The following is a 17,693-nucleotide window of genomic DNA, read 5'->3' as shown; positions in this document are numbered from 1 at the left end:
CAGCCTGGGACCTCAGCATTATTTGAAACCTATTTAGTATGGAGGATTTCATAAGGACCTTGTGTGGAATTCCTTCCCAAATGCACCGGGGAGTTTTGCATAAACCCAAACACTTGCCTTACACTTCCAAAGAGAAGAAGCTACACTGCTTGAGTTCACTAGAGCTATTGGATACTACTGTAACAGAACCAAGTCATTCACAATCCCTCTTTGCTTCCTTCAGTGTGAAGAGCTGCTCCATAAGGCTCACCAGCAAGGCTGTCAGAAAGAATCACCCCTTGCTGCTAGCACAGCTAATGCATTGTTCCCAGCCGGTTGACATACCTCTCCCACTGATTGGTAATGCTCACTCCACCAGGCTCTTGGGCTGCTTCCAACACATGCCACTATTTGTATCGGGGCAGCAGCTACAGGGACTCTGCTCTGTTCATATTTGTCAAGTCTTACGGATTTAGTTACTGTACCAGATGCCAAATTTCATAGTGAAAATACTCCATTCTCTACTCAGCTGAATTCCTCCTCATTTCTGCTATCCTAAGACAGCGCTGCTCACCATACTCCTGCAGTGCAGATCACAGTGACACCTGAAGAAAAGAATTTACGTGCTCTTGAGTAACCGTAGTTCTTTGAAACCATGACTACGCTATAGTAAGAAATCCAATTTTAAAATTAATTCATTTTATGCAATGAATCCAATACTAAAACCCATAAAATATTAATAAAGCAGAATTCTGCACACATTTTATTTCTATAAATCTAAAATAAAGCTTAAACCATATTTTATAGTGTTGGTACTGCATACAACTCGGCAAACAGTGAAAAAGCAATACTGATTCAAAAAGTGGAAAACATCTCTTGATTTGAACTGCTTTTGTTTCCTTGTTTCATGAAGGCATCTCTCAAAATAACTTAATTCTGAATGCAGCTGATTAATATGTGCTCCCTTCCCTCTGCCTTTGCAAGCCTTCTCCAACTGGCTAAACATGGTGACTGGAGCTTTTCGGATTAATTTTCCTTAAGTGACCTACTTTGCAGAGAAAGATAATCATGCATTTATAGCCTCTGGCACCCTGATCAGGTCACAGATGGACAGATAGCAAAGCTATTCCTCAGTGACTTAGTGGGGTTGTAACTAATCCCCAATGAGAAAGGAGGTCGGTCTCATGTTGATTGATCAGAATACCTAAAGTACGGAAGATCATTGACTTCTACTTTAATTTTCAGGGGGTGTCACAGTTAGGCTGCATGATACCAGCCAGCAGTTGTTCTGGGAGTGTTTTATGGTAGCGATCGAATTACTAGATGCTGTAGATGTTAAATATCTGACTTTGAATCCTTTGCCTTGTTGGTGGTGCACCATATGGTGTTCTGACTGTGGACATGTCTGATGTTACACATGTACCAAATACTATGGCTAGCACCAAGCATCGGAGATTGGGAGAGTTTTGACCTTTTGTTCCTTAACAAGTGCTTACGATCCCATGAACAGTTGTCATTGTAAAGATAATTTTCTGTGCAATTAGACCTAAACCTCTGTTACAAAAGAGGGGTTTTGTATATTATTTTCAGTTGAGCCAATAAAATTGATAGTGTGCTATTTTCCATTAAACACCCATTCTCCCTTTTGTATTTCTCATCTCTCTCCCACATGTATTTGGCAATGTAGCGGTGTGTACAAAACAGCTTGTTCTCTTATTTTCAGATGTTCAGAAGTTTCACAAGGGAAATGACCATGCTTTATTCTCTGTTAGGGTATTTTTGAAAGCTTGGTGGAGCTTTTCATGCTGAGAAACAGGCTGCAAGCAGGAGTGATAAGAATAACTTAAAATTGTGACACTGCCAGCAAAGGGATGGGTGGCTTTCACAACAAAACAAAGCATGTGTGCAGGTTGAATTCTTGCACTACAGGACTGCAGACGTGTATGCCTGCGTACCCCAGTGTATACATACAGCTTTGCTCTTTGCACCACAGTGCAAAACTGAAAGGTGTTCTGGTAGAAGTTGCATTGCAGTTTGGATCACTATGGTCACTAAGTGTTTGTATTTCATATGCTTCCTAGAGCAAATAATCTTGGAACACATAAGGAATACTTTGGTTTTGGTTCAGATATTTACAACTGTTAAGAGAACCTGACAGAACTGTGTGTGTATTTCCTATGACAGAATCTAATGCGTCAAGGCCAAAGTCAATTTCTTTTAGCAAAAAGCGTTTCAGACAGGAATTAAGTAAAAGGTTTTAGAGAGCAAGAGTATGCGCAGCCCTCCCATACCTGTCCTGAGGGACTGTAGTGCAGCTCTTCCACCATCAAAATTCTCACCATCGGCTCTAGCAGTTGTTGGGAACCATTTGAATTTTCCACGTGTCCTTCAGCTTGTGAATCTGTGTGTTCCTTCTCCTGGGTGTTAGCCTCAGCATCTTCTCTTCTGAGGGAGAATTCTCATTGTGTCTGAACTATATGTTCCTCAGCATTTCCTCTGGAAGTGTTGATAAATTTGAACCAATGTAGCTCTACAGATGTAGGCATCAATGCAGATACTCTTAGTCTAGCTTAAGAACCGCTGTAGGTGTGCTTTTATCTGGTCCTAAAATAATTAATCTAAATCCAAATAAATCCAGTTTTAACCAAAATAATCCACAAAGGATGGTGGGTTTTTTGAGTTTGTCAAGAAAGTATTTGAGAAGAGTAAGTCAGCACTGCCAGGATTGGTTATGGACTATTTTAATCAAATTACAATATTATGAAACAAAAAACTCGAATCTTTGGTTCTGTGTTTCGTGGTATGATATCCATCACATGGTTATGTTTTATGTCAGAGAATGTAGAGTTTTGTAAGAAGAAACAGGATAAATCTAAATAGTTGGGAAGTCATTGTGTGTTATCTGATAGAAAACTAGACTAGTTTAATATGTTTCTATTTTATGGAGCCACGGTACAATCTCAAGAGATACAGTAGAAATTATTTGTAGAAAAAAACAGTATATACTACAAACAAATAACATCTGCATTGCAATAGACATGTTCATGCCCACTACGTAGAACTCTCAGGAATAAAAAGTACAATGAGAAATAATACTGGTGCATTCCTATTGAAAACAACCAATTTAAAAATAACCCGCTCTGAAGAAACATTCTAGCTTTCGAACCAGGGTAGCCATAGCAGTAACAGAAAATACATGCTTTATGTTTAATGCTGATATTCCAGTGTACAAGCAATAATTTAAGAGCTCCTGACTGTTTTCTTGGGAGGGTAGTAAGGGTGCTGGGCAAAGGTGAAAGTGAAGCATGCCGTGAATCCTCCTCGTGTGATTACTCAGCACTACCTGACAGTCTGTTTTATGGGATCTTCATGGCTTAGAAGTTTACCTTATATCATTGTGGATGTACACATTATTAAGTTGGAAAAAAATTCATTCATTTCCCTGTTTGCATATTAAATTAGGATATTAAGTGATCATACAGTTCTCAACCTGTAACTGTCCTGGATACAAAGCTTTTAATCTGCTGTGTTACATGAATATAAAATCTTGTGTGTATATTTCTTTTGTGGGTAAAGATGAGTAGTAAGGCACATTTTGTTAACTTGTATAGGTGTCACACACACACAATTTGCTGCTAGTCTTGCCATAGCAGGACTGCTAAATGGAACTACTCACTTGCATGAAATGGCTGGAATGCATATTTGTTTGCCAGATCAGAACATCAAGTAGAAGTTATGAATGTGATAATGAACTAGATTTTTTTAGTATGTTTTTTACAGAATTTGTTGATCTGCTGTCCTACACTAGAAGTGAAAAGTAAATTTGATTAGAGAAATGGAAGTGTAGACATTGTTACAAGAAATTTGTTCTCCTTTAATATGTGAGTCAGTGTTCACTGATGAAGCACTATCATTATTTCAGTTTATTCATTTAAGATTTAAAAATTCCAGTGGTGAACTTCTAATTAGTTGAATAGATCATGAAATACTAGAGCAATTTGAAAGAACCTGTATTCCTTTTCTGAAGGAACTTATATTTCTGTTCAAGGGGATGAAGCAGTGTATTTGGAAGGAAATGCTGGAACATGGAAGAATCAGACATCATGTTTTAGTGAAACAGTAGATGTAATCCGAATTGGTAATGAATGTTGCTTGGTGCCTGATTGATTTTGAACACTGAAGAAGCATTTATAGAAGTCATAATGTTTTTGAAATACACTTTTGTGGGATGGGCTGTGCACATGCATTAAGTGGAAAAAAGAAACTCGGGACAAAATGGTGGGAGAATGTTTCATTGTTCATATCTACAAAGTTCAAATAAACGTATAAACTTACATGGAAAATAGTAAAAAATTATAATTAAATTAAGCATATTAAAATACACTTATTGTAATAAATAATCAGGTTATAATAATTCCTCATAATTCATCACAAACCTATATACAAAATCATTTTGACCAGAGTTACTGATCTTTGGTTTTCAATGTTGCCTTTAATAGTCAGCTAATTAGACAAAATGAATTATTTCTGTATGTATTTTCCCTGTAGGTATGCACCTCACATGCTGTTAGCATTGTACAAGTAAACATTAATGAGCTATTTGCATTCTAATACATTAACATGATGTGCCTGAGATGTTTTTCACTTGCATATGGAGTGCAAAGATAAGGTCTGTGGATGATGGCAAACTAATTGCCTGTGACAATTAAAGCCCTGTGTTTGCTCAGAGAATAAATAAATTGTAGGCAAGGATTGTTTCTCCATAGGCTACTTCAGTAAACCCCAACATCGACTTCCTTTTTGCCATATAGCAGTAATATCTCTGTGCTCCTTGATCTTTAGTCTCTTTGCTGATATTACTGAGGAAAGGCATATTAATAGTATTATGGTGTTGAAATTCAAGATCTTTGAGTTTGCAAGTACAAATTAAATATGGTATTTAATAAAGAAAGTATATTTCAGGCATAGAAGGCTTGCATTAAGACAACTAAGCTATAGTTCCAAAGCACTGTATTAGCTCTCTTTAATCAAGCTGGTGACAAATCTTTTTCTACAATATATTTCATAAAGTAGTAGATTAGAAAAGCACTTTCACTTAGTATGTATATATTAAAATAGTGACTAATCATATACGTATTCTAGAATTACATGCTGTTGCTTTTGGGAAGCTGATGTGGATTTCATCATCCTTAACATTTTATTAAAAAAAAATACCCTGTTGAACTGGGAGGATAGAGGTTGTTTTCCAATAATGATACACCTATATTTTCTGAATTTATACTTTTGATGGTTTGAGCATTTAGATTCTCATTTGGATGTTCAGTCATAGGATTTTTGTGTAATTCTATTCTTCCTGGATATTTTGAAAAGAAACTGTAAGACATTTTAAGGAAAAAAAAAAGGAAGAGATCTGAGGGCTCTGACCATTCTTGTTCTGTCTGTGCAGTTCGACAATCAGCAAACACTGGGAGGCAGAACTGGCCACACTCAAGGGTAATAATGCTAAGCTCACAGCAGCCCTGCTGGAGTCCACTGCCAATGTAAAACAATGGAAACAACAACTTGCTGCGTATCAGGAGGAAGCAGAACGTCTTCATAAGCGGGTAAGTTGAGGCAAACGGCCAGATCCTTGAGGTGGAAGTAGTGGTGACTGTATTCACTCATTTTCAAGTTAAACAAAGAAGTTTATTGTTGGGGCTTTAGGTTAGTCTTTGAGACAGAAATTAATGGTTACTTTAAAGCACACAGACTTCCTCCACTGGGAAGTTCTTTCCTTTGTAGCAGTCCTTTTTCTGCAAAGGGTATTGTTGCAGAAGGAGTTATCTATCTAGCCTTATGACATGTTTGCCACCTTTCACTCTTCATTTGATGCCATCACATCTGTTTCAGCACCTTCTCCATAGCATTACACTTTAGTCCCTCTTGCATTTAAGCCCACAGAAACTCGACATCAAATCTGTAAGTTAAAGAAACTCTGCTGTAGTTTCCACATGTAACAAACAGCTTCCTCGCATCCTTGCACCTCAAGAAAACTGAACATAGATTCAAGATCATTATATGCAATTAGAGTTCTGCTTCTGCTTTCATACAGGAGGGGCTGAGTTCTGTCCCTTCGCTGTAAACGCTGCAGAGGTCATTTGGCAACCAGGAATTAGTGCACAGTGGGGGAAGGAATGACAGTGTTAGAGGGAGGAATAAATCATGCAAGGTTGAAGGCTGTATTATGAAAACAAGTATACAGTATTTTCATTTCTCTTCTTTTTTCACATGCAACTTTTTATATATTATGTAATCTATTCACCTTTATCCATAGGAATTTGTTGTCATAGCTTAGGACACACTTTTGTGCAAAGTGAAGGCAAGATTAGCATGTGTGGAAGGAAGGTGTCTTTGATGAAGCTGTATTACTTTCGTTAATATCAATTAACTTAGAAATATATCAAGGAGATGTATTTAGTTAAGAAAATAAAAACAAATGAAAGCATTGCTTTTTTCATGAAAATAGATTTCATGAATATACAGACGAGAAGGAAAAGGTCAAGCAGCAAACATGGCAGACCTTTTAATTTGGTTTTCTATGCTGTACTCACCTATATGAAATAAGGTGTGACAATTACAGTTAGTTAGCCAAATCCTGCAAATTGCAAAGGGTTCTTTCAGACCTGCACTGGACCTATCCAGCTAGACTGTTAGTAGTCCCAAGAACAAGGCTCATACTCGTTTGAGGGAGTAGGAATTCAGCAGGCTACATCTAACCTGGGGATGTGGAAGACTAGCAAGAATTCTCTTGAGCTTGAGAAACCTGGGGAAATGACAGGTTGTTGGGGCTGTCCTATACCTAGACTGACTTGCAGACAAGGATCCTGAAGTTACAGCCAAATAATTTGATAGGGAAGAATGACAGTTTCCAATGGACTATAACTGTGTGTGCCATAGCTGGCTGGACGAAATGCATGAAGTGTAATTAAAACTGGTGCTTTTTGCAAAGTGCTTTCAGTTCAAGAAATCAGCAGTTGCTGACAAAACTGCTTTGCTTCAGAAATTTTCCGGTCAGGCCCAAGTTTGTAATGTGTGTTTGTACAGAGGGAAACTTTGACTTTGTCTGTCATCTCATTTAAGCTTCTCCTTTGGAAGGATGGGAGGTCTAACCTGTGCTCCAGGTTTATGAATAGATGGTAGTAGTCATTGTTGATGAAATTTAAATTACAATGTTGTATTAAAATTAGTGTAGTGCAGACATTCAGGTGGATTTGACCATGAGGTAGGCTTTACAGTGAAGAATTCATCGCTAAAATGTAGACATAATGAGGTAGCATTCTTGCTAATAAAATGTATTAACAACTTCTGTTGCAAAACTGAGACAATACAGACCTTACCTAAGAAAGAGAAGAAAATAAAAGTAACACTGCATTTGCAGGTGCATTTGCTGTGGGGAGACCCAACGAGACAAGATCGACAAAGATCCCTTTTTCTTGATGTTACTGTCACTCCTAGTCAAATCTTAAAATCTCTTACTGGAAAATACAGTTAATGAATATAGGAATTTTTAGCATGTCACTTTGCTTTTATATGATACTACAGTTAACAGAAGTGGTAACGAAGTCTTCATAGCTACATTCATTAATAGCTGATGATTTTTGATAACCTTTGCCCAGCAAATTTCCTGCAATTTTGTATTTCTGAGGAAACACAAAATCTTATAAATAGGATCATCTGCACTGTGCTCTTTTGATCACTGTATACATGCCTTTATTAAATGTTTCTGTAATCTGTAACCTTGGGGCTTGTTGGTATCTCACGCAGAATATAGGAATGCTCTGTGTCTTATGTCTCTGTGGGTATGCCTGTGAATTATGACAGGATAGTTCATCAAGAGTAGTGCCCTCTGTTGGAGTTGCTTAGACTTGGCTAACCCATTAAATCAAACTCTCTAGATAAAAGTATGCAGATCATGTAAAAAAAAAAAAATAATCTCAGTGCTATCCATACAGTGCAATACAGGAGTTCTAACCTGCATGCTGGGAACTGATCTTTCAAATTGAAGTAGTGCCCCATTTCAGAAAGAAACTGCAAGTCAGATGCTTCTCTCTTACACAGATCAAAATGTGGTGTTGAAATGGCAGATCTGAAGTCTGTTGGTTGTGGTATGTGTAGTAGCAAGCAGTGTTAAGTCACTGTGTTGTGTTATGTTTCTGTTCAGTTTATTCGTTAAGCTCAATATAAACATGTAGCTGCAATTGATCCAAAAAATGTCTTCAAACTGGAATCCATCTCACCTGAGATTATGTAAAAGTTATATATCAAGTCTAAGATGGTGATCTTTTTTTCTTGTAGTTCTTGGAGAGACAAAAGCATGAAGAGTAAGTGTCCCAGTCTTAAGAAAACTGAGTAAGGTGTTGAGTTGAATTTGCTTCTGTAAGTGCTTGTCTTTCTCCATAGGATAATTATCTAGATAGTCCTATAAACGTAGAATCATAGAATCGTTATGGTTGGAAGAGACCTCAAAGATCATCAAGTCCAATCTTCTACCCAATGCCACCATGCCCACTAAAGCCACCAAACCATGTCTCAAAGTGCCACATCTAAACATTTTTTGAACACCTGCAGGGATGGTGAGTCCACCACCTCCCTGGGGAGCCCGTTCCAATGCCTAACGACTCTAACGGTGAAGAATTTCTTCCTAATATCCAACCTGAACCTCCCCTAGCGCAAGCTGAGACTGTTTCCTCTTGTCCTCTCACTTGCTACTTGGGAGAAGAGACCAACCCCCACCTCGCAACGACCTCCTGTCATGTAGCTGTAGAGGATGATCAGGTCTCCCCTCAGCCTTCTTTTCTCCAGGCTACACAACCTCAGTTCCCTCAGTCCCTCCTCATCAGACTTGTTCTCCAGGCCCTTCACCAGCTTCGTTGCTCTTCTCTGGACACGCTGCAGCACCTCAATGTCCTTCTTGTAGTGAGGGGCCCAAAAGTGAACACAGTATTTGAGATGCGGCCTCACCAGCGCAGAGTACAAAGGGATGATCACTTCCCTGGTCCTGCTGGCCACACTGTTTCTGATACAGGCCAGGATGCTGTTGGCCTTCTTGGCCACCTGGGCACGCTGCTGGCTCATGTTCAGCCAGCTATTGACCAACACCCCCAGGTCTTTTTCCACCGGGCAGCTTTCCAGCCACTCGTCCCCAAGCCTGTAACCTTGCATGGGGTTGTTGTGACTCAAGTGCAGGACTTGGTCTTGTTGAACCTCATACAGTTGGTGTCGGCCCATCAATCCAGCCTGTCCAGATCCCTCTGTAGAGCCTTCCTGCCCTCCAGCAGATCAACACTCCCACCCAGCTTGGTGTCGTCTGCAAACTGACTGAGGGTGCAGTTTATCCCCTCGTCCAGATTATTGGTAAAGATATTAAACAGGACTGACCCCAACACTGGACCCTGAGGAACACCACTGGTGACGGGCTGCCAACTGGATTTAACTCCATTCACCACCACTCTCTGGGATCACCCATTCAGCCAGCTTTTCACCCAGCAAAGGGTATGTCCAAGCCATGAGATGCCAAACATACTTTTAGTCAGATGAAATGAACTCCATCCTTAGTTCATAGACTCACAGAATAATTTAGCATGGAGGGGAACTTCGGAGGTTATCTGGTTCAATTCTCCACTGAAAGCAAGGCCAGCTTTGAAGTTAGATCCAGCTCCAGGACTGGATGAGGTTATTCAGGGCTATGAATCAAGTCTCAAAAAATGAGATCCCACAGCCTTTCTGGGCAGCCTGTTCCAATGTTTGACCACCCTTGTCAAATTATTTTTCCTAATATCTTATCTAATTGAAATTTGCCTTGTGCTGCAACTCACATCTGTTGCCAGTTCAGAAGAAAAATTGTATTTGATCCAAAAGAAACTTTGGTGAGAAAAGTTGAATAGACTGGATTTTTAGAAATACTCATAGAAAAATTGATTTCAAGGAGAAAGAAAAGTTTGGAAATAAGTTTGCTTGTTCATTTGTAATGTAGTTGTTGTTTTATATGGAAACTTGGCTGTCATAGCATCTTGCCCACTGGAGAAGAAGAATGTGTGTACATACATATGCACTGGAGGGATACTTACAAGATCATAGTCTTATATAAAACAGACCAGGCTCCGAAATGGAGAATGGTACTGCTGACATTAGCTGCAATATTTATTTCAATTTAATAATAAATTATGTGTTTTATATATAGTGTGATCATGGTATTCACTCCTTACGTGCTTTAGGTTTATAAACAAGTTTTGGTGCCTGAGTCATCTGTCTACAAGCTATAGCAGACTCATATCCTCTGTCAGGTGTGCTGTATGGGAGGAAGTAATGCATATTGGTTAGTAAACTTGGCATTATTATTTCCAACTTTAGTGTCTTCTTTATATAAACAGCCTTATTTACATAAATAGTTTCCGCTTTATACTTAAAAAAAAAAAAAATTACTGCTAATACTGTCCTACTCGTTGACTTCTTATGGTACCTTTTTGCATAGTTTGAACTTTGTCATTCTTTTATCTTCTGTTTTTTTCATTCATTCTAGTAAACTGGGTCTTTTGTCTTGTGCAGTATTTGCTGTAAACGTTGCTTTTTAAGTTGTTTTAAATTATTTTAAGCCCAACATTTTTTATTCTATGACTGTTTTCAAATTTGACTGAAATAGTTTTTCTGTGTATCACATTGTTTACACTTTTAAAATACAGAAACAAAGCTAAAATGCCCCTTTCTTTGATTTTGATTGCATTTTTTTAAAATCAGTTTCATTTGTTATTTGCCATTTCTGATTAAAATTTACTCATCTATCAGTTTGGTTTTTCATATTAACCTACATTTGTTTGCTTGCTTGAAGGCCTTTATCTTCCTTCTTCTGTTTGTTCTCTGCATTAATAATGCCTAGACCTGAGATGAAACAGAATACAGATTCAGCATGGCTGAGTGCGGAGTTCTCAATAAATTAAAGTTTTGTGCTCTCTTCTGATATATTGTGAGCTTAAGTCAGAAATACTGTACTTCGATATTTTGTCAGACATTATATTTTTCAGAAGTTTGCTAAATGACTGTATAGATTTTTCCCTCTCAAATACAAAGATAATAATTCTGGGAAGACATGATGCCCAGTCAAGAGCTTAACTTGGAGCTCTCAGCCTTCTCTCCTCTAGTCTGCTCAGAAGCAACTTAACAGCAAGGATTATCCCTAAACTGGGATGGGGAGCACTCCTACACACCTTGCATAGCTTTTTGAAGTCAAAAGGGATTTGAGTTTAGAACAGCTCAGTAACAGAAAGGAAAACCCTGAAGTGAGCTACTTCAGACAAATAGAATAGCATTGGTACTAACATTAATCCTGATGCTACAAAAAGGAAAGGATTGAATGGTGGTATGAATTATGGAAATTAACACAAAGTTCTGGTTTTGTCGTGTTAAAAATTAAAAAGATTATTCTTGCGTGCTAACTGCTAAAGTAAATCATCCTATGACACTGGGCAGTAGCACCGAGTAGTAACACCAGTGCATAATAATAAGAGTGGCAGTCCTTGAAGATCATTCACTTGCAGGTAAAGAAGCCTAAGATAAAAACAGATGAAGGGAGTTGATCAAGCTCTTGGCTATTCCTGAAAGAACAGAGAGGCAAACTCTTGAATTCTACCTTGTTATTTTACCAGGATTTCCTAGGAAATTAGATAAAATTAGCTTATTATGTTCTGGTTCTTTTATTCAATGAATGAAGTAAGTATGAGGACACCTTAAGTAGTCATCAAAACCACCTGACAAATAATGGACTCTGATTTCACTACTATGAAAAGAAATTTTGAATGGATGTTAAAAAATGCATGAGCATGCAGAAATAAAACCATGATCAATTTATTGGGCTATTTATGTGCTGCTTGAAGAAAACAACAATCTATAAAAGCAGTTATTAAAGTCCAGAAGTATGGAACACTGTATAAGCCATCTGCTCAGATTATCTGTAGAAAATCTTTGCAGACCCTTTAGCAGTCACCTCCACATTTCCACCAGCTGCATTAACAATTGAATAACCAAAGCTAAATTTTGAACATGCAGATGTGATGAAGTTGCTTTCTGAATCAAAGCCCATATTGTGGGCTTCATACTTGCTGAGAAGTTTTACTAGCACCACGGTGGGACTACCATGAATAACTGTTTGGTTTTATGTGACTGGGGAAGGACATTGTCTAAAAGTGGAAATATGAAAGAAGATGACAGAAAGTGTGGTAACAAGAAATTTATGAATAGAATTTTTTGATCCAAAAATTTATTGGCAATGCACCTTTTTTATGTGATGCCTATCACTTGTCATCCTTACTTTAAGATTGTGTCCCTCCTGCCCCCACTGAACAAGCCAAACTTACTTTATACTTAAATTTGGTTTGACTGATTAAAGAAAAAAGTTATCCAAGTATAACTTCCTTCTTAAGATACTGTAATTAGCATGTGGCTAGATAGCAGCTTGGTACCATTTGTTTATAGTGAAAACAGATGAGCGTTTTGCAGGGTAGATAGGGGTAGCTTGGCAATTTAATCAGAACAGTGGGATTATAGAATAGAATCATAGAATCATAGAATCATAGAATCATTGTGGTTGGAAGAGACCTCAAAGATCATCAAGTCCAACCGTATACCTGATGCCACCATGCCTGCTAAACCCACTAAACCATGTCTCAAAGCGCCACATCTAAACGTTTTTTGAAAACCTCCAGGGATAATTTTGTTAGTATTTGTCTGTGCATTTATTTGAAAGAGATGGATGTGCAGATGGACCAATTCTAAGTGCACAAAAAATGAACTGAATCCTTATATTTACGTATGCAGTCCTTTTATCTGGAATTGCAAGCAAACTTCTTGTACTAGAAACTGCTGAAAAGGCAAAAAAAAAGGGCAAGTCTTGCCCAAGTGAGTTCATAATGTTAAATATTGACCAAATGTTCAAGAGAGACATTCTGGGGAGTATTAGGCCTTTCTGTGACACAGTAAGAGGTGGAAAGGCTAATTGCTTTAACTGTGACAGTTGAGTTTTTAGAAGACATATGGGAATATAGTGACTGGTTTTTATTTTTGAAATTACAATCTTGCCTTAAAAAGAGTTTGTTTTTCAGAGCAGGCAGTAATTATCTGCATAAGATTGGTTATCCTCCTTGCAGTGAAACTAGTTTTTAATAGTAAGAAATCCAGAGTAATATTTTAAAAACCCTTGAGAAACCTTTGCAGAGGCTGGCCACCTTCTTTGCATTGCATTAGGGGATACCAAAGGAAAAATACAAGTATTTTTTTTCAGGGGATATGTGTTTTTTCTCAGAGGTACATTTTTACTCACCCAATGTCCATTTCAGCTATCATAAGTTCCGTATTATTTTTGAAATGGTATGTGTTGTCAGTCTTGACGTTAGACTGTGAGAGCATTTCCTAGGACAGGATTTCTGAAATCCAGCACATTCTCAGCACCCTTTCTGTGTGTGATTCCTAATACAAAGAATCCATGTCTAGCCTTTATCGAGATTCAACCCTTGGTTAATAATTACAGTTTACTAAAAAAACGATCTCTGCTCTGACAGAGCACATGAATCAGGTTGTTTCTGAAATCAAAACATGAATTCAGCTGTTTTTAATGTATGGTGAACTGAAGGCAAGTCTTTTCTGTCTTACTGTGTTTGCTTGGATTTGTTTTTTGTGCAGATTTGCAACTGGGACCTAAGACTGTTTTATTAGGTTTTTTCCTGGGAATTCACTTTCACTGAATGTGTCATATACAAGATTATAAGTTGAAAAAAAAACCAAACCAAACTGCTGTCACTCTGGGAAAGGAAATAAAAAGAGTTTTCACAGAAGAGTCTCTCATCCCCATCTTCATCTTTCTAAAAAAACATTAAAAAATTGTTGAGATCCATTTATCCACAAGGTATAAAAAGCATACTTTGCGGAGGCATACCACAAATTTTTTATGTAGTCAAAGCTTTGTAGAATGAAATACATCCTATAATTCCAAAAGTCTGCTGGAGAATGAGGAAATTACTGGATTTAAATCCTCAGGATTAAAGGATGTCCTATCTGTACTGTGTTTGCTACTGCATGCATTTCATGAACTGGCCAGGTAGCTTGAAAAAGTATTTGCTAATTAATTACACTGCAGAGAAAAGTATGGCCCCTGAAGTTAGTATTAGCATTATCAGTTGCAAATAATAATGCATGGCTGAAGCTCAAAGCATTGATTTTGGTAAACTTCTATTTTCAAATATTCCTACTGTAGTTTCATTACTTTCTTCACAAAAATCAAGCAGATGATGGATTATTACTCTTTCATCTCTAGAGAAGTGAGTAACTGGAAAACATTTTGTTATTTCCATGGCTTGAGGCATCAGTGCCCACGGAGAAAAATGTGTCCTTTTCAGCAAAATCTTTAATTGTTTTCTCTGTTGAAAAAAGTAATGTATTGTTGGTAATGCACAAAACTCCCCCCTGCCCCCAGGTTATCACTTTATCTATCGGTAAATCATGGAAAACTATAATAATTAATTTGCCATCAGAAGTGATGTATATGAATAATACTATGATGTGCTTTTTGTTCTTTCAGCAGCAACCTTGGAAAGCAGTTTTCCCTCTTTTCTGTATTTTTACATTTCTTAGCACCAAAAATCTTACCAGAGTTTTTTATTCTTGACAGCTATACTGGAATTATTTTTATGCTCAGCTTGTTGCATGCTGTCTTGCATGTTACTGTCCACTATGAAGAACTGAGAAGCTTCTTCTGCATAAATTATTTGAAACTTTATGCTGTTATTTCTAGTTTTGCTGAGCCATGCAATGTTGTTTCTCTTCTTGTGGAGAGCAAAGGGCTCTTTTTTCTTTGTAGAAGGTTTGTCTTGAATTATTGATGGAATAATATTGTCACAGTCACAGTTATGATCCATTTAGGGATGTAACTCAACCCGCTAAAAATACATAATTAATACTTAAAATCAATCTCACATGTGAACACTCTGCCCTGTTCTACACTGTAGCCTGGGCTAGTAGACCTTGGATATTGCATTCTACAGTAAACAGAAGGGATAAAAATACCTTTAGGGAACAACAAGTTGGTAGCATCACGTATATAAAATAGACTACAGCTACACTGAAATATGTTGGTAACATGGATAAAAAACTGGCTGGATGGCTGGGCCCAAAGAGTGGTGGTGAATGGAGTTAAATCCAGTTGGTGGCTGGTCACAAGTGGTGTTCCCAAGGGCTCAGTATTGGGACCAGTTCTGTTTAACATCTTTATCAGTGATCTGGATGAGGGGATCGAGTGCACCCTCAGTCACTTTGCAGACGACACCAAGATGGGCACAAGTATTGATCTGCTTGAGGGTAGGAAGGCTCTACAGAGGGATCGGGACAGGCTGGATCGATGGGCTGAGGCCAATTGTATGAGGTTCAACAAGGCCAAGTGCCGGGTCCTGCACTTGGGTCACAACAACCCCAAGCAAGGTTACAGGCTTGGGGACGAGTGGCTGGAAAGCTGCCTGGCAGAAAAGTACCTGGGGGTGTTGGTCGACAGCCGGCTGAACATGAGCCAGCAGTGTGCCCAGGTGGCCAAGAAGGCCAACAGCATCCTGGCTTGTATCCAAAATAGCGTGACCAGCAGGACTGAGGAAGTGATCGTCCCTTTGTACTCTGCGCTGGTGATGCCACACCTCAAATACGGCTGCCTGAAAGGAGGTTGTAACGAGGTGGCAGTCGCTCTCTTCTCCCAAGTAGCAAGTGATAGGACAAGAGGAAATGGCCTCAAGCTGTGCTAGGGGAGGATTAGATTGGATATTAGGAAAAATTTCTTCACTGCAATTGTTATTAAGCATTGGAACAGGCTGCCTGGGGAAGTGGTGGAGTCACTGTCGCAATCACTGAAAGTATTTTAAAGACGTGTAGATGTGATGCTTAGGGATATGATTTAGTGGTGGACTTGGCAGTGTTAGGTTAGCAGTTGGTCTTGATGATCTTGAACGCCTTTTCCAACATAAATAATTCCATGATACTGTGTTCTAATCTGTCTTTCTTTGCATTTCTGTAGGAGTTAAAGTAATTTCTTTATGAAGTTTAGAAGGAATTTCTGAATTGGTACTGAATTTAAGATGCCTAATAAAAACTATTGTTGTTTGAGATCAGAAGTGTACAAATTTATCTGAAGGAAGTGGTTTGAAAAAAATGAATCAGCCTGCAGCAAACAGAGCACAGGTTCATTCAGTCAGTAATTGCTTAGGGAAGGTGACCACTTGAAATCTTTGTCATTCTTTGCCTCTGTCTAACTGAGACATTCTTTGCCACTTGTTTGCCTCTGTCTAACTGAATTCTTTATTTGTGAAGTAGTTGTCTGTGTTGGGATTTGATGCAATCTCCTCTCTTGGTTTCTTTGTGATTTGATTTGGTTTGTTTTCTTTGAGAGATTCTTCAGTCTTCTTAAGCTTTGGGCAGTCACTGTTCTTAAGCTCACATCAAGGCTGTTACTTGTTGTTTTACGTGGCCCAAAGCCTTGCTCCTCCAGTCTTCCCAGCAGCCCGGTGAGTGCTAGCTGTCTGCTGCAATGAAAACTTCTGCCTCGCATCCTCCTCTATTTATAGGCTGTTGACCCTATATTAAAATTTCCAGAGAAGTCTAGAATGGTCTCTGCTGAGAAGGTCTATTCTCTGCCAAAAAAAGTTGCCTTGCTGTCTTATTTCAACTGATGTATTTCTCACTAAAGTGTGCAGTTAAGTGTAATGCCAGCCATACACTAGAAGAGTTAGCTCATTAAAAAGTCACTGAAAAGCCCTTTCAGAATTTTTTTCCCTAAGTGCAATTCTTACCTGGATGAGAAATGCACAATAAAGAAGCAGAGGCTAAGAACAATACTTTTTTAGTCTGAAATATGAAGCCAGAGTATTGACTTTTTTCAGCTATGCAAGTCAGTGCAGCCTTACGATAGCACAATAGAAGAACCTTGTTTAGTCAGTTACTGTTCAAAGACTGTTCTTTCAGTCTGAATTCTATATGGAAACAAGGCTTAATCACAGGTATATTGCTCAGTGTTGCTGTGCAAAGGCTTGAATGATTGATTGAGCCCTGCTCTTAAACATGAAACACTGAATGAGGAGACGTTCCTGAAAATAGCTTGTGGGAGGGTCAGGCTAAAGCATTTTAGCTTCCTTTTATGGCCCCTTCTGTGCATAGTGCATAAACAGTTATTTTTAATGATATTTGGATCACTGGTCATGAGAAGAATAAATTCAATTTGAAACAAGGAAATAGAACAAGTGAATGCTATCCAGATTTCTGCCTAGAGCTTTGTCTTTTGATACTTCTGTTTTCAACTGCATTATCTTTATATTGCATAATTTTCCAGCCTATCTTACTCTACAGATTTTTTTGAAAGGGTCACAATATGATTTTCGATTTTTATAGGTATATTCAAGAAGATGACATCATGAAGATATTTGACATCTTTTCAGATCTCTGTAGGAGTGGGCATTTAAATAAGACCATTTTTTTAATTGAAGTTGTTCTTTTTTTCCAACTTACTGATTTTTCAATGAACAGTAAGCAATATAGTTTAACAATGCATTATTTTCTTGTGTAAGCAGTAAGAGATGGACGTTTGCCTAGAGAAAAGCTGGACCGGAGTAAGATATCGCAGCCGTTTTAGCGTTGATAATTAATTGCCCTTCTGAGAG

At 38.2% G+C, this 17,693-nt stretch overlaps 1 protein-coding gene across 1 annotated transcript in view; it reads left to right on the top strand.

Moving 5' to 3' along the window:
- Window positions 1-17,693, top strand: part of HOMER1 (homer homolog 1 (Drosophila)) — a gene marked incomplete at its 5' end in the record, with an annotated part of 61,731 nt that overhangs the window by 32,991 nt on the left and 11,047 nt on the right. The window contains one exon of the mRNA XM_009704255.1: window positions 5,426-5,582. Within this exon, the coding sequence (XP_009702557.1) occupies window positions 5,426-5,582 (157 nt within the window). The remainder of the gene's footprint in view (window positions 1-5,425; window positions 5,583-17,693) is intronic.

Source organism: Cariama cristata, unplaced genomic scaffold (assembly GCF_000690535.1).
Source record: "Cariama cristata isolate BGI_N322 unplaced genomic scaffold, ASM69053v1 scaffold5687, whole genome shotgun sequence".
In the NCBI taxonomy this organism is placed as follows: domain Eukaryota; kingdom Metazoa; phylum Chordata; class Aves; order Cariamiformes; family Cariamidae; genus Cariama; species Cariama cristata.
Note: the sequence above shows the minus strand (reverse complement) of the source record. Positions and strands in the feature narration are given on the sequence as shown.